The following is a 23,044-nucleotide window of genomic DNA, read 5'->3' as shown; positions in this document are numbered from 1 at the left end:
CATGATTCAAAGGCTTTATTTCTTCAATAGTTTACAGGTTGGAATTTCCATTTTTAATATTAGATTAAAACAAATATAGGAGCTTTTCACACTAAAAGGAGGGAAAGACACAATCTTGTATTTCTCCCTGTCCTTGTGCCAGCTGGATTTCTTTGAACTCTTGGGGAAAGTGGAAGGGGCAGGACAGTTTGGGTCATTCTGTTTCTGAAGCAAGTCTGAGTAGGGTGTGAAGCAGGCAAAGGTTAATGTGAAGACTATTTGGCTGATCTGACGCCAAAGCAATAGGTGTGCTGCAGGAAAAAGGGTTTTCAATGCAAACGTGTCTCGCCGAGCTCCAACCAGAGCCACCACAGTGCATGAGCAGCCATTTCAGATGCAACAGCAAGCGGGCACGTGTTAGGCCACCCCAATCAGGGCAGCAGGTGGGGAGCTTCCCTCTGTGTTTACTGCCATTAAAGGAAATCCCCATCCCTGCGGTCTGGCAACAAAGGACTCCACAAAAAACCTCCCTACCTCTTCCTACTGCAGTGGAGGACAGCCCTAAACCTAATCCGCGTAGTCAGATTTCAATCCACAGCAGCCAAAGATTTACCTGAAGAAGTTGGGAAGGCTGCCTACAGGCTAGTGCTTTGTGGTAGGGGGTGGTGGAAGTCAGGGTTATCAGCTGGCTCAAAGAATGTCATCACCAGGGGAGCACAGGCTGCTGGTTCACCTAGCCAGTGGGTCAGGATTAAATGCCAGATTACAGCAGCCTAGGCCTGACATGCCAGAGACGTTGCACAGGTGAGGGGCTAGAGCTGATTGCAATCAGAACATAAGCATGAAGTCAGGGTGATGGCCTTAGCCCAGCCTTGTTCGGCTTTCATTTCAGAAGGAGATGGTAGAACACAGAGTGGGGGGACTGGGAGGAGGTCAGCATTGTACACTTGATGTGAGGACTAGAATTCCATGTTAGGCCCCTGGTGCTAAGCCCTTTTAGCGGCACGGCTGCTGTTCCCAGGAGCACTGCATGGCTCTCAGGGGAATTCTCAGTCTTGGGTTTCATGGTGGATATTTTACCAACCAGCTCTAATACTGCAGAAAGAAGAGGGTTAGGACTTAACAAAACACAACATCATTGCTGATTGGGCCAGCGAGCAGAGTTTAAAGGGCTGGGTCTGGGGCAGCACAGAGCAGGGTAGCAAACTGGTGCCTTCAAACAGAAAGGGGGAGAAAGTCATTTTGACCCCTTGCATTAGTTGCCATGGTGCAAGATCCACATTGCCCTTGCGAGGGGGAAAACACACCCCGGGCAACAAGAGGCCCCAGCCTGCCCTGCTGGAGATTGCTCTTCAGGAGTGTTCTCCGAAGTCACGTTCTGCTCTCCTGCGGCAAAGCTCTAGGATTCCCGCACATGGGCTGCGGGGAAGGCTGCACAGAGAAGCGATAGCACCTTACATTCTGCAGCGTTAGGGAGGCAACTGCATTGGGCTAGGTCATCAAGGTCCATTGCTTTCCCTTGGAGATGGGAGGAAGGGCAGAGAGCGACAAGTGGCTGCACTGGAAGAGTTTCCTCTAATCTTGTCCATAGCCTCTGGTTCCACTTCCCCCCCCGCTGGGGTCACTGACACCGAGGGAACCGCAGTGGGCTGCAGCAGGCAGGATGGTGGCCTAGCAATAAGGGTTAAACCCACTCCTGGCCCATCACCTCCTCCCAGAACCACCTAGCGCTGTTTGACCTGCCTTCTTCACACTGTTCTCTTGCCACATGTCACCAGCTCAGCACTGCAAGCAGATCCTTGCAAAGAAGGTCTTAGGACAGCTACAGCAGAGACCAGGATAAAAAGAGGGGAGAGGGGGTTAAACGTGGTGCGAGGCAGCTCAGGTGTTTAGACAGTCATGGATGGCGCTGAGAGTGCCCGATTTGGTACAATACTCTCAGATCTGCAAGGTAGGCAGGAGTGACTTTTCTAAAATGACCCCCACGATTTAAAAAAAAGTTAAAGATTGAGTTAATCCATCCAGGTTGCTTTCGCCCAGCTGTCTAAGGATATTAAAAAAGGGGGCTGCTCTGGAGAGGTCTGTATTCAATGGACAGTTTCAGAACATCTGCAGCGGGCAAGGGCTCCAGCCAAGATTGGGGAGCCAGGCTCCCCGGGTTGCCCCGAGAAGAGCTCACACATCTGTTTGGATCAGGAAGCCTCATGTTTAATTAGGAGTCCAACAACAGGGCACAAAAAGAAAGAGATGGAGTGGGGGTGGGGGAATAAATGAAGCGAGGTTCCTTGGGTGGCTGTTTTCTTACGTGTCTGAAGGAAGCCCTAGGGCTCAGCCCCGTTCTCGGGGGGATGGGCTGGCTTCTTTCCAGTTCTATTTTTGGCTGTTGTAGGTCATGTGCCTCTGGTTCATTGGGTTGTCTGGGGACCTCATCCATTCTTTCTTGAGGAGCTGCTTGAGCTGGGAAAGGCGCATGTTGGGGTTCTCCTGCTTCAGGCGTGGCAGGTTGATCTCTTCAAACGTGGCAAAGGCAGCTTTCATCCGGCGCTCTGGGTGACGGTCCAGGTCATCAGCAACACTGTTGGGAGAATAATACTGGAAATAAGAACCTCAGGCACTTCTAGATGGCACCAGCTCAGCCCAGGCCCTTGGGAATAATCCCATCCTGGTCAGAGGCTGGGCTAGATCATTGGCCTGTTCCAGTTCTAACCACGTCATCTATGGCTGAGTGTCCCTAGCAGGGACAGCGTCTGGAGGATATTTCAGTGAGAAGAGTGGAGCTGGAAAGGCACCCTCTGACATGCCAGCTCTGCTTCCCAGGCATCTCCAGTCTGCCCACTCAGACACACCGGCTCGGACCCCTGTGCAGAACAGTAGATAAAGCGCCAGAAAAGCAAACGGGAGTCTTTTGTGCAGGATGGTTGGCAGAGTTCAGGAGGACACTGGAAGTAGAAAGAGGACAGCTGGCTTTTCTGATCCCAGGGGAGTTTCAAAACCCATTTGTAAATGCAGCAAACTGAATACCTCCAAGGACAAAACAGAAAAAGCAATAATGTTCTCCCTTCATTATTCTGACTGACCGTGTGTGATATTATCCGATTAAAATATTACTATATAGATCATTGTTGTAACCACTGTTATATATTTGCAGCAAATCTTGTCGAGTGAGGTGTTTATGAAAAGGTTATGATTGGCTGGTTATGATTATGCTGTCTGCATATATCATTTTTGTATGTGACATTGTAAGTATTGGCTCTGTACCTGGATTTCAAATGTTGGCTCCTGAGGTACCACCCAGCACATCTTGGAGGGACTATTCAAATTGAGTGGCCCATCGAAAGAACATTTAACAGACAATGGACCATGGGAGAGGCCCATCTACACTTAATGGAAGTTCTTGCTGCGACTAGGTAAAATGCATGGACATGGGACTCCAAACTCCATCTTGCTGCTGTAATTTCCCACAATGGGATGCCCTCCACATAGCATAAAGCCATAAAAGGCCCTGGAAACATCTGCACTGTCTTCAGTCCTGCTTCTTACCTCTGGAGGAGCTTTGCTACAAACTGCAGCTCTGAACAAAGGACGAATGACCCATCCCAGCTGTGGATGTACTCCAGCGACTTGACTTAAGCCAGCAGTTTATTCCATCCCTGCTACAAGCCTGAACCAAGAACTTTCCCATTACTGTAATTGATTCCTTTAACCAATTTTAACTCAACTTCTTCTTCTTGCTCTTTTTATAAATAAACCTTTAGATTTTAGATACTAAGGATTGCCATCGGTGTGATTTTTGGATAAGATCTATGTTATACATTGACTTGGGTATGTGGCTGGTCCTTTGGGATCAGAGGAACCTATTATTTGATAAGACTGGTTGTCAAGAACCATTCATCTCTGAACCCAGTGCTACTGGTGGTGATACAAGAACTGGAATGCATGAGGAAACTGCCTCTCCGTTTTCTTGTTAGCCCGTGTGGTGAAACAGGAGTTTATTTTGTGGCTGGTTTAGTATCTCTTATAAAAGAATAACCACCAGTTTGGGGTTGTGTTTGCCCATTTCTCAGCAGTTCATCCTGAATTTGGCATCCTCCGTTGTGACCCACTATGTGCTTTTAGGAAGTTTCTCTTTCTGGGCAGGGATTAGAGGGTGTGCAGCAGGAGGCTAATGGACTTGCCTTGTTCTTGCTGCATCAGGAAGTGCATAGCTACATTTTTAAGTGGCAAAATACCCAAAGGTGCCTGGGCTGCCACCTCCAGGGCAAGGCTGCTTCTGGGGAATCTCTAAGGAAACCAGCCCCTTCCAAGGGAAGCACCATGAAGCTATGGCCAAATACCTGAGGACTGCAATGGCATCTTCAATTGTTCTGGCTTCCACAGTGCCTTCCTCCACCACTCTTCTGTTGATGTTTTCCTCCAAGGGAATATCCAGGTGGCTCTTCTGCTTCTCCACTGGAATAGGAAGGGGGAAAAAAATTCAGCTCGCAGTTAGATTAAGCTTTTGAGAGGTACAGACAAGCCAGGGCAGGAGTATTCGTTTGGCTGGCATGCTGAAGGCAGCCAATACTTCAAGGTTTAAACAAGTCTGGTGTCCAGAGTGACAACAGCAACTTTACCCAGAATCCTGGAGAGTGAAATGCTAGTTTAGCCTCCTAGGATCGGAACCCCTCCTCTCTCTAGGGCTTGGAGATACTGGGACTAGTTATACAGACAGCAGCTAGGAGTCCCTAGCAGGGATGCAACAAGGGTGCATCATTGGGATATGGTAAGTAGGGGTTCTCTGGCCCCCACGACATCCTGCACGTTGTCAAAGACAGACAGACGTGGCTAGCTCTCTGGGGTGCTCACGGGCCTGAGCAGTCCCTGTGAGGCATACCAAACCCTCATGCTAGTAGGGAACATTCAGTGGTATAATGACGGGGAAGCAGCAAACCTTCATCTCCGTTCTCCTTCTGTTGCTGGTCTTTCCGGATGGTCTCTTCAATCTGAGCTCTGGTGATCTTGCCTGGGGTAATTGGTTTCGGTAACTTCCCTTTCAGCTTTGCGTCTTCCTCTTCCAGCAGGCGCTGCATCTCCTTCTTGCGCTCCAGCTGCTCCATCCGGCGCTTCTCCCTCTCCTCCTGGAAGGGAGAGACAATGTGAGGTCACTTCCTGCCCCAGGCCTCTTGTCTCACAATGCCCACTCCCACTCCATAGCAATTTAGGATCACAGGAGACAGATGGAAGAGACTCATTTTTATTCAATCAAGTCCACCCTTCTGCTAGGGCCGGAGAGAAAATGACTTGTATGGAGATGGTCATCTAGCTTCTTCATAATCCCAGCCCACCTGCTCTCCCTGCCCCTCACCTCCAATATCATACACCAGAGCCACCAAGCATGGACAATTGAGTCATCTTCCCAGAACCTCTTCCACTCAGAGCAAGATGCTGAAGAACGGTTTTAAAGCGAAGCCAGAACATGAGCGAGACTTGGTAGCTCTGCTATTACATGCAGGAACATGAGATCCCGTGTTTATATCCAGAGACCCCCCAGTTGCTAGCTCAGCATACCACCAAGCACACGCTGCATTTGGATGAGGAAAATCAGGCTCAAGGAGATTGCTGCATTTAGGACAGTAATAAAACATGGGAACACAAAGGTACCCAGACTTTCCACTAGAAAGATCATTTCAATAGTGCATCACCCCCAGTGCAGGGGAGGGAGCAGGTTAAGGCATTTCTTTATCACACTGCTGCTTTTAATGTTTGCTCAGTAACATTTTAGTTTCAAACTCTAGTTTCCTCATCAACTTCTGCTGAATCACCATTGTGAGTGGTGCGTCACTCAACAACCACCCCTGCTGGCTGCCCAGGAGGAACAGTTCTGAAAGGCACCGAGTTCATTCAGTCCACCTGGTCATGAGAATAAGGGGACATGCAACATGGGCCGGCACAAGGGGTCCCCACCAGTCTTTGCTGCAGAGTTCACTGAAACCCTGCTAGACTTACATTCTAGGCCCCTTCCCCAGGCCACCTCACAAGAAGAGGGCCAGGAATTTTGCCCATCATCCTGGGATTTCAAGGCCCATCTCAAAATAGTAATTAGATGAGGTAATCTCCCCCCCCCCCACACACCTCAACCTTCATCTGTAATCATGTACTGGTTCATTGTGATGTCAGCGTGGTGAAATATAACCCATCCATGGAGGAGAGAGATGCCGACCAAGATTGTTAACAACCAAGGTAAGTTTTCCACTGTTAATTTTAATAAGAGTGAAAGGGTCAAAGTTTGAAAGTTCAGAAGTCTTGACATTCAGAGCAAAAAGGCTGAGCAGTTTCTCAGCTTTCTCCTTTTTAAAGAGAGAATAAAAAGGCTAATCTGAATTTCCAAACCGAAGCAATCATTGTAGTCCTTAAGCAAGAAACATTGCCAATTGAACTCAAGCCATTGAGCCTCTGTTTTGCTGGTGAAGGCACTGTTAGGAGACAATAGTGCAATTATACACTAGGATTTTAGCAGCTTTTGAGTTCTATCTTCATACTGGAGTCAAAGCCCCAGAGAGTTTCACAGCAAACAGCAATGTCATTCTGTCCAGCTTGATTTCGTCTGCCAGGGTCACCCAGTACTTAGGTTAGTTACGTGGCCACTCTTAATTATGGGTCTCATCCATTATTCACAGGGATGGTACAGCTAACTAATCAGGCGTTATCATGGATTTTGCTCTGAAAGGCAGCTGCAGAGCAGAACAACTGAAGCAGTAATGCACCCTGCCTTGTTCACTGTGTTTAAGGAGTATGGTATTATGTATGCCCACTTTAGAGACTATAAGAGAAGCTGGGTTTTAGAGCTACTTTGGAAAAACAATTTTCATTAAGCCATGCCTCAGCTTGGGAACTTAAGGAGCTTCAGATCAGACAAATATAAAATGTGCCCCAGGAGCCCCCGTATCAGTCTGATGCAATACAGATAAACCTTTCAATCCAGGCTGGGAAGTAGGATAGTAGCATACCTCAGATTTAGAGCAGCGACGATCCAGGATGGAAAAAAGCCACTATGGGGATGAAGTTTATTACAATTGGCAGGCTGCAAATTCTTGCTCACTAAGTGCTCTGTTCAGATGCCTTTGGAGATGACATTACATTGTTCTAGCATTTGGCTCAGCCAGTCCTGGCCTGTCCCAGCATGAGTCACCTCAAAAAACATTAAGTAGGTTCCCTGGCTCCCACAAGAGCTGGATGAGCCCACTTGCTTTACGTTGCCTCTCTCTATTCAGTTTCTTGATCTTATTCGATCAACTCCTTAGATGAGCTGGTTCTTGACTCCATTAAAGAGGGTAGAGTGTCACAGAAAGAAGGGTTTTTCCAGGTCATTTGCATTAATGCTTTAAGTTCAGGGTGAACAATTAAAACCAAAAGCCATTCATCATTTTTCACTGGCTCTGATGCAAGAACAGATTCACCCATCAGCATCTAACCCATTAACAGATGGCAGAATGAAATCCAGCTCTCCCGGCACCACACCACCGCAGAGTGGACACGGCTAAGAAGGGCTGTGGCAGTAGCCAGCAGGTGTGTCACAAAGGTACAATTTCTGCTGTCACTACACTTTGTTCTCTCTGGCCCTGATACTGCCCTGTCCTCTGAAAACCCAAATCTCTTCCAATCTTGCGCGAGAGCAGGCAAGTCCCATTCACCAGCCAGAAGTCAACATGCCCTCCAGTAGGGGATTTTCCCTGTGTCCACTGCCCAAACCCCTGTATTTCTGGGCAGCTGGAAGAATTCACTGCAGGGCTGCTTTATGGGTGTGCTTTTTTTTTTTTTTTTTTAAAAAGCTTTAACAAGATTTAAGTAACTTCTGACTTTAATAGCAGAAGGTTTTCCTAGAAGTACCAACTGCTTACTACGAAGCTGAAGCCTGGCCCTGCCACAACAGAGGATTTTAAAGCCCTCATTACAAATTCAGATTAAGCTATGAAGAGTCTATTACACACTGATGTTCTCCGCTGTAGGAGATACTACTTGCAGTTGGATTTAAAAGCCCCCACATATGGTCACCGTTAAGCACAAGTGGAGCTCTCCATCCTGACATAGCAGTTTGGTGGTGAAGCACTGCGCATCTAAAGCCAGGCTTCCAGACCACAGCTGTGAGAACCGACAGCGTTGGTCTGCATCCAGCAGCCCTCATCCTGATTAGCTACAGCTGCCGTTTCTTTGTAAAATCCACCAGCAATCTGGCACTTTTTCCTAATTGCAGAGAACAGTTCTGATGAGCAGGTTCCGTATGAAATGCATCTTTCAAACCCTTGTCTTGGTGCTTGCGTCTCTCTCAACAAGGCAGCCGGGGGACAAGAAGGGATGGTTTACCCCAGGCCCTCAAACCCCGTAGCATTGTGATCTGGCAGGCGGGGGTCACAGCACCACCTCACTGAAATTTGCCCCCGTGGCCTCTCCATCATGACACAGGGGCTGCGGGGCCAAACCCGAGTGGTACTGCTACCCCACCTGCTGGATTGCAATGCCACTCACTGAAGTCCCCTCCCACAGCACTACCTGAGGCCATGGCTACACTCACACTTTACAGCGCTGCAACTTTCGTGCTCAGGGGTATGAAAAAACACCCCCCTGAGCGCTGCAAGCTACAGCGCTGTAAAGCGTCAGTGTAATCAGGGCGCTGCACGCTACACCCGTAAGGGATGTGGTTTACGTGCAGCGCTGGGAGAGCTCTCTCCCAGTGCTGCCGCTCTGACTACACTCACACTGCAAAGCTCCAAATGTAGCCATACAGTTGGCCTAGCTGAGCAAGTAACCACAGACAGAAGTCTCTCGTAGCATCTTGCCACTTCTCTGGGGTGAGGCAGCTCTGTCAGACAGCTGACTCACACTGGGATTCCTGACTAGCCTGCTGGAATCTGTTTTCAGCCTGTTCACAGCCTTCAGTTCACTTTAAAAAGGTTAGTGTACCTGGAGAAACCCCGAACTTGAGATTCATCCCTGAATTTGCTCTGAATAAAGAAGAACCAGGCATACTCCCCTTTTGACACAGATTTGCTGAGTATGAAATGGACCGACTCCGCCACTGCTGCAATTCCATTTCATGTGCTTGCTAATAAACGCAGAGCAACAGACATTTGTTCCTCTTAATGCTAACTGGGCACGGTTGCAGATATAGCAATGGTATCACCAGAGACAGCAAACTCCAGTGACACTCCCGCTTAAGAGGTGATGCAACTTGTGTTTGTTCTTTCCTAGCTCTTCATTCCACGTGCACCAGCTCCAAGGTCTCTCAACAATATTTTCAAACAGAGACTCGGGGAGCAGAGCCTTGGGGAGCACAGCCTGGTCAGACGCATACCTCATCTAGGGGAAAGTCCAGGAACATGGACTAAGGTTGGCAAAACCGTGGCAGGAGCCACCACCTTGAACACTACGTCACGTACCAAGAAGGGACCGACGGGTGCATGGCAGGACAATGCAGGTTATGTACAGCCGTTGTCAGTGGCAGCCTTAGCCCTGCGCTCTCTCTGCCGCCTGCCTAAACGACCACTCAAGGGTTCCCTCTGCTCCCCATCAATATCACACTCCCAGGAACCACTGTGTTACAGTTCCACCAGAGGCAGAAGAAATCACTGAACACAACAGCTACCTGAGAGAGCTCATAAGTAATTTAATTAGTTAGACCTATAGTGAACACAGGAGAACCAGCAGAGTATTCATGATACTGGTGTTGTGTGTCTAGAACACGGATTGCTGTAAAGTGAAACTATTCTCAGACCGCTTTGTCCTCTCTCTGATGCGCAAGTGTGACTGAACAAGGTAACCAAAAGAAATCCGTGGCACAGTAAGCACCTTTGCGATACTACAGGCCTGGATGTAGGTTTGAATAATTCAAGAGGCAGATAAGGAGTGGATATACAAGTGCTAACGAGCTGAGGGAGGGAACTAGGACATTTCAGGGCAGAAACGTTTGTAGAGAAAATTTATATTTTATTCCCTTTTCTAGTAGGGTAACTTGTTCTACAAGACAGCTAGCTCCGCCATGTGTTTCTACACTGCGACTCCACTTGTCTCTCAGTAAAGAAATCCAGGGAATGGTACTCTGCATTCCTAGATCCTGTTTCAAAATAGTATCCTTGAGTAATAAGATGCCCACTTCTTTTTACAGGATGGGGAAACCGAGGCAGAGAAGGGAAGCCACTTGTGCTCTCTTCCCTCTAGTTCCTGCTGCAAGTTAGTAGCTAAGTGGATAGACCCCAGGAATCCTGATTCCTAGTTCCTTGCTCTGACCACTAGACAACACTACTCCCTGCTCTCTAATGTTTAGAACTGAGAGGCTTCCACTTCCAGAAAGTAATCAAGCCCAAATCATTACTAATTTGTCACAAGGCACGCAAAAATATACACAATCAGATTTCACTATCAGCACTTGGCTTTCCACCCTGCTCTGGGCCTTTAGTAGGGGTCAAAGCCGGAAGACCTTGTTGCAGCACCGGGAGGTCTGCAGCAACAGCAGTGACATCAGGAATTGAATCACAGGCGGCTGAGCGTTTAACAAACAAATTCACAGCAAATTCCTGAGTGTACAAATGTCAATTTCCTTAAAGGGCTGACAGCGCAGAGGTCAGTCCTTCAAGGGAAGGATCCTTTATGGAAGAGGTCTCTACAGATTGGTAACGGCTGGAATTCCATGCTAAGAACGAGTGTTTAAATAGTTATGGGGCTGTCTTATTTCTACTGAGGGGGCTTTTCTTACATTAGAGACAATGTACAATTTATATTTCTGCTTTTGACTCACAGGAGCTCCTTAAGAAAGGAATTTAAATACTCCCTCATCAGGTTGAGCCAGAAGTAACTCCTAGTTGTGTGTAACACTGCAATCAATCAGCATGAGTGCTCTAATGAAAGGGATTTCAGTTTTTATAAGTGAAACATACAAGCAAAGTGACCAGCCAGCTGGAAGAGAAACTCCCAACAACATCGGAGTCAAAAAGGCACAGGAAAGGAAGATTTCCTTGGCTGGACATTCTGCTCACACGCCTTTCTAGCAATTCAAAATAAAATGTCCAGCCTGGCAAAGAACTGGCCAAGCGAGAACCACCTCATTAACTTTCACACTGAATTCCCTCCTCCCAGATGAGGGAGAAAGGTCACAGCGTGTGGCTCTGAGCAAGTGGTCAAATGAAGTGGCTGTGCTCCCAATCAACCTCTTCGCGGGAGACTCAGAGGCACAGCACAGAGGTTTCTGCTGGAAGGGCAGAGTCGTTATTTCTCACGGAGCAGAGGAAGTAGGCAATGCAAAGTCGGACATGGTCAGGAGAGGGGCACATAAGCAAGCTGGAATAAGAAAACCGAGCATGTGTATGGGCCTTTGAGGTACTCCACGTCCGTCAGATTGATCAGCCCTCAAAACCCCCAACACAGAACCATTTTACAGATGGTGGGGAAAACAGAGGTAAAGGTCACAGGACTTGACTGAAGTCACAGCAAGTCAGCGGCAAAGCTGGAATTAGCACTTAGGCCTCAGACCAGATCTCCTACTCCTCTTGCCACCAGACTCCCTCTCCTCCTTCATTTCTCACTCACCCCCAAGCTCAGTGCCGCTTCTGTAGCTGCAGCGAGCACCCGCCCCAGCACCCACATGCGTGGCCTAGTTACCTCATCTGTTGAACAGTCCATTTAACCAAGACTTGCTTGCCTGCAATAACACTACAGTATGATATTAGTGTACAGAGGGGCCAATCGGTACCCCAAGATTCAGACTAATAAGACCAAGAGCGTCAGAGGAGTCAGATGCCAGCAGTACCCTTCTAACATGACTGTATCCATCACTAGAAAGGTGTCTATTAAGTGCACAGACCTTTAATTTGCTGGCCAGCACAATAAGCCTGCTCTCTTTGAAAGGAGATGGCCACAGATTCCCTCCATTCCAACTGGAGTGCAGAAGCTAACAGGAGAGACCTCCTGAAGCCTGACATTTGAAGAAGTCTGTGAAGCAAAGAGCAAAGTGGAGGGAAACAGCATGGCACTTCCACTTCCAGACACGCTCTGTGGAGGGAGAGCGTAAAAGGGATTCCAGGCAGCTGGCTGCAGAGGTCACCCATGGCAGGTAATGGCTTTTCTGGCACTTCAAAGCTTCCTTTACCTGAAGCACAGCCTGAAGCGGCCAGTAAGTGGAAGACCAGTCAAAACACTATTTTAATCCCTTTTGCCCCTCTGGTCTTCTAGTTGATTCTCGTTTTTTCCCCCTGCCCCCGTAGGGTTACCATGTCAAGTTTGCAACTAGAGGACAGTGCCAGAGGCATGAAGATGGATGGGTGAGTGTGTGTATGTGTACTGGCACGAGGTATTTTGGGGGTGCTGGAGGCCCCCCCCCCCACCAGCCCAGACACAAGCACCCTCTTCCCCCAGAGCGCAGTTGCAGGCTCCACTCCACCTAGCTTCAACCCATGCAGGAGTGAGTAGGGGTAGCCTGGCCAGTCTCCGAAGGGAACTCCCACCCAGCAGAGAGGAAACCCCAGTGAGGGTACTGATATCAGACTGGCTTGCAGCCAAGATCTTTTCCCCAATTAGAATAGTGCACGGTTCTCCCAAGATGGCACAGGACCACAGCTGAGTTTCCTACACACAGCCAGCTTTTGCAATCCAGGGCTAGGACAGCCCACCATTTGGCTGAGCACAGAGGAGATTTAAAAGCTCTCCTGGAGGAAGATGCTACTCTGACATCCAAGCTTCTTGCGACCATTTCTATCCCCACTCTCAGTGGTGCAGCATTGCCACTTGTTATCTTCCACTTCAGAAGCAGCTGCATTTTTGCAGTGCTGGATGCACAAAGTTGTAAATGAGATTAATGCAAGACCACCACTCAGCACTCATTTTCCCTTTTGCCATGTCTCCACACCCTCAAGCATAATTTTATTTGAAGGACGTTTTCTCTCAAGAGGTGCATTTAAAAACCCTCTGAATCCAGACAGCATTTTGAATATTAGCTTTGTGCTTTCAGCAAATGCAACATTACTTGTGTCACAGGAGCGCTGAACAGTCAGTCAATTTGCTGACTCTTCCCCTAATACTTGGTAGATCTGTTCAGAGCTCCCTGCAGACTCACCTCACCCCTTGCTTCAGCATTCAAGGGTATTCCACAGCCAGACTGCACTTCAGTTAATTGCAAGAGAAAAAACAAGCACATGACACTTTAGCAGGGCGGGGCTAAGGTAACAGGCTGGCTTTTAGATGAGGAGGCATGTGCTGGAGGTAGGGGAGAGTGAGGAGGGGGATGACAGAGAGGCATAGAACAGATGTGTTTTACCTGGTTTGTCTACACTTGCACCCCAGCCTGGCACAACGGGCCTTTCCATTTCTGGCCTTCTGATCCGAAATGGCAGGATACGGAGCCAGGTCCAGACTGAAAGGCACTGGACAGAGCGGTGTTTAAGGGGTAAGGGCAGTACCACAATCAATACTATGGACAATTGCACATACAGGCTCCCTTGCACTGGCCATGGTGAGACAAACTGCACCCCAAGGGCTTAAATCTGAAATGGACAAGACAAAAGATGGGAAGGGATGCAGAGACAGAACTTACCCAAGGTCATACAGCAGGGCAGCTGCAGAATGCAACAGAAACCAGGTGCAAGTCCCAGTCAGTGCCCTACCCACTGGGCCCTGCTGCCTGGGTCTAGTTTGGACTATTTGCCCCTCATGCATGAGCACAAAACCCAGAGTCCCCTACAGCGAGTGACAAGAAGTGGTCTCTTGCTAGAAATACTGGAGACTAGAAATCGATGCTGATGTTAGCTCAGACACTCCATTATGCAGCAAAGCCAGGATATATATACACTGTTCTCCATCAGCAGAGATCATCTCAAAATGCTGTAGGTTTAAAGACACAGCAAGAGCAAATGCCACACGTGAGTCATCCAATGACAGGCCAGACAAGCCTTGATGTTACCTTTTGGACATTAAACTGTCTAATGACCAGATATTAAGGTGCCACCATACAGGCTGTGTCTATAGTGCTTAAACAAGCCCATCAAATTGTTTTGTGCAGAGAGTCACTGAACCCTGAAATGACTCAGAGAGGCAGCTGCTTGAGGAAAATAGCATGCTACATCCTAATTCACAACACAAGGGCTTTGGTGATCGGCATCTGCCAGGGACAGGAGGGAGAAGGGGCGTTTTAAAAACAAACCAAAACCCCACACGCCCTGCAGTGTTCTATCCCCATGGCTTTCATTCTTTCTGGAAGTTTGTTACAGTGCAGGAAATCAGGAGGTAATGGGTCTTTGTGCCAGCCCCATGCAGTAATACATTACTGCCACCACCTGGACAGATTTGGGGAGTCCTTTTGGTCCTGAATGAACAAGATGCTAAGGGCACGTCCACACTGCAACAACGCTCCCCCTGGCTGCAGCGTGGGCATTCGGAGCCTGAGCCCTGAGACCCCAGGAGCGGGGAGGGGCCCAGAGCCCAGGCTCCAGCCCAAGCCCTGATGTATACACTGTAATTTTATAGCCCCACAGCCCGAGTGAGCTGTCCCAGGCCAGCCAGGGGTGTTTTACTGCAATGTAGACTTATCGTTATAGACGGTCCCCCTACACGCGCTGTATCTGAGAGCAGCACAAGGCCCTCTTGCACTGAGTAAGGCTAGTCCCCTGCTAGATACCATCCTTTGGCAGATCCTGGCCAAACACATTTGATGGATTCTTGAGCATATTTGGGTGCCTGCCTTCCTAAAAATCAGTCTATATAAATCCTCTGTTTTACCCCAATCCTTCCCAGATAATTCAGTCATTAACTGCTGATGGCTATTCAGTGACACATACAAAGGTCTTAGTTTTGCTGGCAAAACTTTGTGTCATGAGGGGCATGATTCCTCACCCCCCAACCAATAAAGCCATGCCAGAAAAAGCTCCAGCGTAGACAGTCATAGTGGCAAAAAAGGCTTTTTGCCCAGCTAGCTTACCGTGTTTGGGGAACTGGATCAGCTGTACCAGCAATGGAACTCCTGCCTTTATACGCTGCATCACCACAAGGGAGATTGACGGTTTAGTTCAATGAATATATCAGAGTGGCTAAACTAAACTGACCCTCTGAGCCACATACGATAATCTTCATCACCTCAACAGCTGGGTGCACCAGCTGGGGCTCACCTGCCGGGGCTTGGCAGCAGGGTGGTGGGGTTTGAGCCCCGCCAGAAGCCCCAAGCTCCTCTCCCCACCAGTCTATTAGGTGGAAAAAAGGGGGTCCCTCCAGGAGCCATACGTTAAACATTCAAGAGCTGCTGTTTGGCCACCCCTGGAATATATCTATTCCAGCCAAGCGTTTCAGGAGTACACTTGGCCAAAGAGAGAGATGGTCTCAGTCCAGCTCCTAGTGGACAGGTCTCCACACAGCCCCAGTAAGAGAGAGGAAGGAGGCCTTGTGATGAAGGCACTGGACAGGGACTCCAGAAATGTAGGTTTTATTTCCAGCTGCACTACAGATTTCATGAGAGGAGGGCAGAGTATCCGTCAAAGGCCACTGAGTAAAATGCAAAGACATGACATTTTAGTGGAGTATGCCAGGCCCTAAAATCGAGGAGTCTGTTTTATGTGCAGTGACTGCAAACTACAACCCCAGTGCACAGAGAATACTACCCCATGTCCCCATTTGCGACGGATAGTCTTAAAGCTGCAGCAGAGTGCACAACTGATTTCACAACTGATTAGCAGCTTCCTAAGAATGTGGCCCAAGTGGCATCTTCAGGCTACCCTTGCACATATTAAGATGTGATGCAGATCGAGATTAAATTAAGCTCAGCAAAGAGACCGTTTCGAAGGGTGAAGGAACGGAGACAAAAGGAGGAGAGGGGAAGATGCCAAGAGACTCCAATATTACATTTTGTCTAACGCTCTCTCAGCTCGGCTGAGGAAGATCACATCCCGTGGCCACGTCCCCAGTCAAAGTACATTAGCAGCATTAAGACTTCAGAGGGAAGCTGAACTAAGTGGCTCGCTAAGCTATGATTATTTCAGTTACAATTTTCTGTCTGCACAGGAAGAAAAAGCAAACTACACATGCCGAGTGCAGCCAGTGCCCCCAAGTTTGATAAGGTCAAACAATTCCTTGCTAACATTTTCTTTACAGAAAAAAAAAAAAAAAAAAGTATTTATAGACAGGCTCCTCAAGCCTCTTGCTCCATGAAACACATGGGGCTTATTTCTCATTCCGACGCACAATGCGCAGCATGCTGTGGAAGACAGCAGGAAGGAGACCAGAGATGAATCGATGGGCATTAAAGACCAAAAGCTGATATCTCCAGATCAGAGACACTAGAAATGGAAATTCACTCTTAGGTATTTCTACAGCAGCCAGTCACTGGTCCTGGCATCCCCAGCTTACCAGACAAGGACTCTCTGCCACCCAGTCTGCTGTGCATATTCTAACCCAGCACGGATCTGCGCCAACCCTCACGCGGCATGATGAGTTGAACAGGAAGCTGACTTTGGCGGACCACTACAGCAGCTCATCAGGTCGCAAGAGGAGGCCCAGAACACCAACCATTTAGTCCATCTCCTTCGGCAACGTGGGACTGTAACCTCCACTTGGTTTTCCCACTACTTTGCTTCAGCCAAGATGGCAGAAACAGAGGCCCCAGCTCAAGCACTTTGCAATTCAGTAACTTAAAATTACCACAGTGATCAGCTTGAGCTGCACACTGGATGTAACTTAAATAGCACCACTGGCTCCAGTGCAGCTATGCTGGCTCAGTGACCTTACGCTTTACGGCCTGATCTCAGGGTAAACACAACTGCTAGGCTCTAAGCCTTAGGCAGCAATAGCTGACCATGAGAGGGTTTGGCACCGCATGCAGGCATGCTACTGAAGCATGAAGGGTGCCAGACTGCCACCTGCCATGCTGTGAGACACTAGGCCTTTCACTATCAGAAGTGATGACCAGGCATAAACACCCCTTTGGGCGCTAACTCAGAAAGCTAGTTGAGCTACCCCACTGGGACTGCACACCTAAAAATCTGTCTCTGCGCTGGCATAACAGCCAAGAGCAACATTTTCTAATACTGCTATTCTTGGGGGATGGAGGGGCTGAAGAGGGGATTTTTAACTAGGTCGGAAAAAGCATCAGGACGCAATAAAAACAAGTTTTTCCAATCAGTGAGTTAAGAGCCAAAGAAGAGACTTAACCCATTTGTGTGGCTATTTTCTCTTAACTCTGATTCCTATGGGACTTGAACAGCCATTCCAGCAGAAAGCAAAATTAAAATAGCAAAACCCCAAATCTTTTTAAAAGACAGATGCTTTTGAAAAAAATGTATCCAGCTTTCCCAAATGAACAAGAGTACCCTGGTTTTTTGCAACAGTGGTGAAGCTGTAACATGTACTTTGCAATGGAGAGGCCAAAATACATTATTCTAAAGGAGCATAAAGGTCTTTAATGTTTTTGTTTATGTAACTGAACTGGCAAACTAGAGCAGAGGTCAGACCCGCCCCATATATTCAGCTACACCCATTTAGCTTCCATTGTGGACAGTGAGAGCAGCCTACACACATTGGGCATTTAATTTCCAGGACTCCGACAGAACTCCTTGGGCTAGGAAAGGGTATCAGCAGGGTAAACAAATCCTGTTTTCGAAAAGCAAGTTCTACTAGCAGTTAATGGTGGCAATTAAGTTCCTAGGAAACCCATGGAAGTAGTAAGATGTGCACTTGCTTGTGTATTGCTCGCATGGGGATTGAGAGAACTTCATAGCTTTAAACTGACACGGTAGGTCAAATAAAAGTGTTACTGGAATGGGAGGGAAACTTATCTGTCCTACGACATACAACACAACCTTCAAGTCTGAACGGTCCAGGAGTTAACACTGAACTGTTCCACCTATTGAACAGATGAATGATTTACATACAGAGCACAGTAAGTGGATTAGAAGCTAAGTGCGAACATTCATCTTTCCCAGAAAACCAATGTTACAAAGGTGTGAAAGAGGCAAGAAAAAGAAAGTCATGTGTTATAAGAACGTATGACCAGCCATACTGGGTCAGACCAAAGGTCCATCTAGCCCAGTATCCTGTCTTGCGACAGCAGCCAATGCCAGGTGCCCCAGAGGGAATGAACAGAACATGGAATCATCCAGTGATCCACCCCGTCACCCAGTCCTGGCTTCTAGCAAACAGACGCTATCCTCCATGGATTATATATTTCTTTGATTTGCAGGAGATGGACAACAGATTAGGGTCCATGTAGTCCAGGCTCCTGCAGGATTGTTCCCTATAACAGGTTCTCCTGCACTTTACCCAATTCAGTTTAAATTATTCCAATGGGGCTCTCACCATTTCCCTTAGGAAGCAGCTCTATAATCTAACGCAGCTTTGAGTTGCTCATTAACATTCATGCTCCTCTGTATGTTCTGCTTCCGTTCATTCCTAGGGTAGCAATGAGCTCGATCTACCATTCCTGAGAAAGCCCAGGACAGTGCTTCTGGCACCAGTGGTAGCCTTGGAACAGAAGAACAGGCGCAGCCCCTGCAAGGTAAGCTGGGGTTCCCAGGGGTGAATGCAAGGACTTGCCACAAGGCTCCCTTACACACACACATTCCCCTCCACCACACCACCCCTCCATTTACCTTCCTTTGTTCCTTCCTCATGACGTGTTTGTCCTCATCCTTCCAGAAGGCATCTTCCAGCTCCTGCTGCCGCTTGGCATCGGCTGCTGCCTTCGCCTCAGCTTTCCTTGCGCGGGCAGCAGCCGACTTGGTGTTCTCGCCCTGGAACTTCTTGGGCATTCCTCAGGGTGCTCTACGAGGGGAGGGGGAAAAAGCATTGCCAAAGTGCTTGCCTGGGCCATGGGTTCAGGTGAAAACCCCTGACAAAGAGCATCAGCTCTGATCCCAAAATCCTATCGAGGAAGTTTCTTTTTCCAACTGGTGGCTGTGTCTATGCTACAGAGCCTAGGCTGGTAGGGCTCCCTAGCACAGACGCAGCCTGCACTGACTGATGGAGTTTTTCTGTCAGCGTATAAACACCAGCTTAGCTATGTCAGCAGCAGCCTAGTAACATAGCTGCAGCCACACTGGGGGGTTTGTCAGCATAGCTGTGTCGGTCGGGGGGGGTGCGGTTTTTCACACCCCAGAATGATGTAGCTACACTGACAGAACTTCTAAGTGTAGACCGAGCCTAAGCCAAACTGCTTTGAAATCACAGAGCCGCCAGACTGGTGGCTGACAGCAGAACTGAGAGCCAAGAACTCAACTTCTAACCCCAGTTCTCCCCCCACCATCTGTAAAGTGGGCACAAGCACCCATACTAACTTGCTCACAGGGATGCAGCAAGGGTTAGTGAAGATTTGTAAAGTGCTTAGAAAATGAAAAGTGCAAGATCAATGTCAAACATTAGTGTGGCTTGATCTGTGGAGCAACCTCTGTATATAATATTTAGTTTCCATCACAATTTAGATTTAGGACCCACAGACTGGCCTTATTTCTGTCCGCTAAGCCACCAAACTTACATCAAAAAACCCACAAAAAACAGTCTGCTATGACTGCAGAATGAAATTCTCGCTTTCCTTAGAGACTTTGAATTTTCTCTGTAAGGGTCAATTATCCAACAAAGCCAAAAGTCTGGAAAAAGAAAGATTTTTCTTTATGTAAGCTGTTACTCCACTAGAGGTTCTCTGTGCATTCTGAAGAAAACCAGCAAACTACAACCTCTAAAATACAACAAAAGGATTGAGTCTAGCCCTTCACTTAGATACAACTGACAGACAGTGTGCACATAGCCGCTGGTGACTATTAAGCATCTGTAGTGAGGATTCTTCCTATTAGTCACTCACAGAAGAAAAGGCATGACAGCTTCCCTGTTCTACAAGAATTCATAAGTGGAAGCAAAATAATAGCACAGCTAGTGCACATGGTCTGCATTTTAACACAAGCCTCTTTACCATTCTGGGATGTAGAGCAGACAGAAGAAACAATTGCTTCATCCTACACATTCTCTCCTACCCCACTGCATTGTGGTTTCTCTCATAGCCTTATTAAAGAACTCAGGTCTGACACTGGCAATGTTCATTATATCGTCATGCCTTCCACATCATAAGTCAAAATTAACCTCGAAGCTTTTATTAAATTGCCTCAAGTGATTTTAACAGGATTCCACAAAAATGAGATTATGGGGCAAAGGAAAGTTAGGAAAGCCCACAAGTGTCTAGGTTAGCTTTCCAGTCCTGGATCCCTGTTCTTATATCAGTGCATCTCAAACACATTCACAAATCACAGATCATCTAGATTTGTACACAAGTTAAAATAGGAATACAAGGCATATAAACAAAATCCCAAGAAAGCCACCATTCCTGTATAACCCTGTTTTCCTCTTCTCCCCATCCGCACCCCAACTTAACTTCTTGTCACTATCATATCTAATTTAAAGATGAAACACCTTAGGTCAGGGACCCTGGCTTATGCTAAAACAAGCATCACACACACACAGGCCTCATCTTCACTAGAAAAAAAGATGTTTTTAAAGTCATGTTAGATAACACATTAAAACTCAAGACAAGTTGCATTTTAACATGTGTTAGCTGGTAGGGGGTGAATCCTCGGGCGAACACTTTAACTCAAAGTTTAAACACATGTTAAGGCACACTACCATGACTACATCGGGTCAGAAGCATTTTGCCCAACTTATTTAACATCACAACTTAAATCTCACTCCAGGCAAGACACTGGTATTGTGTAGTTACAGGGTCTGTTGATACAAGTCTTGTCAGAATTTATTTACATTTGCTAGGTAAAGATTCAGCAGACAGAATGACTTATGTGCTGCAAACCGTTCTTTAGACAAACAGGATATGAGCATACAGAGAGGTGTGAAGCTGGTTACCTGGTCATCATTTATGAAGTACTTCCCATTTTCCAAAGCACTATGCAAACATTTAACTGGCATAAAGTAAACCCAGGCGGGAAGTGGAAATAAACCCAGGGATTGCAGAGACATTATCTTCTCGGAAAGCTGAAGCAAAGATGTTCTAAAGATTTAATGAACCCACATTGGTCCTTCCTGAACTGAAGATGACCCCTCCTGAGCAGGGCGAGCTGAGACTGTGCAGCACCCCCAGGGCAGGCCTGACAGACACAGCATCCCCAGTCATCTGGGGGTGGGTGGGAAGACGGCTAATGAGTCACATGGATTTTGATGGGGGTCAACTCCCACTCCCCCCTCTCAGAGCACAGACTGCTTGGAAAGGACGTTACAAGGAACCCAGCCCAGGCCTGGCCCATGCCGGAGTATGCCTAGCCCCCCCCCGTACCCCCAGCTCCAATATGCTGAACCCCCAAACCCAGCCAGCCAACTGTCCTTCCCACCCCCAAAACTCACCCCCCCACATCCTGACACCCACCTCCCGCTTCAAACCTCCCTCCCACCTCCGCCCCACAGAACGGCCCCCCCGCCCTGGAGTGGGGGGGGGCCAACTCCCTCCCCCATCCTCACACCCAGCTCCCCCCCCATCTCCCGCTTCAAACCTCCCACCCACAGACCGGCGCCCCCCCGGCCAGGGAAGCTGGGCCCGGGTCTGCGGCTCCCCCCTCCCCGCTCTGACCTGCTGCCGGCTCCGGCTGGCGCGCGCTTTGCCCGTCACGAGGCGCCTTATCCCCGCCCGAGGGGAGGGGCAGCGGCCCGGCCGGGGTTGGGGGAAGGGAGCACGGACGCCTGGGGAGGGGGAGGCGACGGCCCGTGGGTGGGGCCCGGTTGGGTCCTTCCACGCCCGCGACGCGCTCCCTGGCGGGCGCCATCTTTGTGCGGGGCACTTCGTCGCCCCCCCCCTCCTTCTTTCACCCCTTGAAAGCGTTGTGCGGTGAACGCGACCAGCATCCCGATCGTAGGCGGCTGCCGAGGGGCGGCTAACGGGGAAAGATCCCGTTCCGTTCCCCTCCGCCTCCCTTCTGCCACGCACAAAGATGGTGGACTCTTCCTTACGTCATCACTGTGCTGCCCCGCAGCAAGATGGCCGCCGCCTGCTGCCCCTCACTGGCATGGCGGCTGAGCCCTCCCCGGTTCTCTCTGGGCGAGTCCCGCCCCGCCCCGTCGCCATGGAGATGCAGCTCCGTCCGCAGTAGCTTGGCCGGCCCGAGGGGCAGCCCGGCCCCGGAGCAGGAGGACAACAGGGCGGGGGCGGATGGGGGCGGCTGCGCCTGGACCTCACAGCCACTGAACCCATCCCCCGCTGGGACCGAGAGACGGACCCTCCCCCCCGCCCCGGTCTGCCGCGTACCCCCCTTCCCTGATCCCGGTCTGCCGCGTACCCCCCTTCCCTGATCCCGGTCTGCCGCGTACCCCCCTAACCCCCATCCCCCGTGTACCCCCTTCCCCGACCCCGGTATCCAATGTGCCCCCCCTACCCCCCTCTTCCCCCGTGTACCCCCCTTCCCCGACCCCGGGATTCCATCTACCCCCCCTTCCCCCCGCTTCCCCCATGTACCCCCCTTTCTCCGACCCCGGGATTCCATCTACCCCCCCTTCATCCCCATTCCCCCGTGTACCCCCTTCCCTGACCCCGGTATTCCATCTACCCCCCATTTCCCCCCAGTCTGCCGTGTACCCCCCTTCCCCGATCCTGGTATTCCTTGCACCCCCCATTCTCCCCCAGTCTGCCATGTACCCCCCTTCCCGACCCTGGTATTCCATCTATCCCTCCTTTCCCCCCGGTCTGCCGTGTACCCCCCTTCCCCCACCCTGGTATTCCATGTACCCCCCAATTCTCCCCTGGTCTGCCATGTACCCCCGATATTCTATCATCTCCCTTGCCCCAATCTGACATGCATCCCTCTTCCCTCACCCCACCCCCGGTATTCCATGCTCTCCTCTTCTCCCTTCACTCCCAGTCTGCTATGCACCCCCCTTTCCCCACCCCACCCCCCTTTCTCTCATCCCCCTCGGTCTGCCATGCATCCTTCAGGGCGTGGGACAGAAAACTGCGGCCTCTTGGAAAGCGACAAGGACCTAAAAGCCAGAAGTGCTGCTCTGGCGGGTTGGACGGGCCTGACTCCTAGGCCATGTCTACATCTAAAGTTTTGCAGCGCTGGTTGTTACAGCTGTATTAGTACAG

At 49.2% G+C, this 23,044-nt stretch overlaps 1 protein-coding gene across 2 annotated transcripts; it reads right to left on the bottom strand.

Moving 5' to 3' along the window:
- Window positions 1–21,676, bottom strand: CCDC124 (coiled-coil domain containing 124). Of its 2 annotated transcripts, none has more exons than XM_050934344.1 (5): window positions 21,539–21,676; window positions 18,570–18,741; window positions 4,910–5,096; window positions 4,314–4,428; window positions 1–2,554 (listed from the first exon to the last, which is right to left on the bottom strand). In XM_050934344.1, the coding sequence occupies exons 2-5, from the start codon at window positions 18,726–18,728 to the stop codon at window positions 2,350–2,352; spliced, it is 666 nt and encodes a 221-aa protein (XP_050790301.1). In that variant the 5' UTR covers window positions 18,729–18,741; window positions 21,539–21,676; the 3' UTR covers window positions 1–2,349. The 2 variants fall into 2 exon arrangements, with proteins under 2 accessions (XP_050790301.1, XP_050790302.1); XM_050934345.1 differs by lacking the exon at window positions 21,539–21,676 and adding an exon at window positions 20,821–21,171.
- Window positions 21,677–23,044: the final 1,368 nt, after the last annotated feature.

This window comes from Gopherus flavomarginatus, chromosome 24 (assembly GCF_025201925.1).
Source record: "Gopherus flavomarginatus isolate rGopFla2 chromosome 24, rGopFla2.mat.asm, whole genome shotgun sequence".
Classification (NCBI taxonomy): Eukaryota; Metazoa; Chordata; order Testudines; family Testudinidae; genus Gopherus; species Gopherus flavomarginatus.
Note: the sequence above shows the minus strand (reverse complement) of the source record. Positions and strands in the feature narration are given on the sequence as shown.

Excerpts from the sequence above, each read along its gene's own strand:
- CCDC124 (XM_050934344.1), bottom strand. The coding sequence starts at position 18,728 with ATGCCCAAGAAGTTCCAGGGCGAGAACACCAAGTCGGCTGCTGCCCGC. Across the intron at positions 5,097-18,569 it reads TGAGGAAGGAACAAAGGAAG|GAGGAGAGGGAGAAGCGCCG; the intron begins GTAAATGGAGGG and ends TCTCCCTTCCAG. Across the intron at positions 2,555-4,313 it reads GATGCCATTGCAGTCCTCAG|TGTTGCTGATGACCTGGACC; the intron begins GTATTTGGCCAT and ends TTCTCCCAACAG.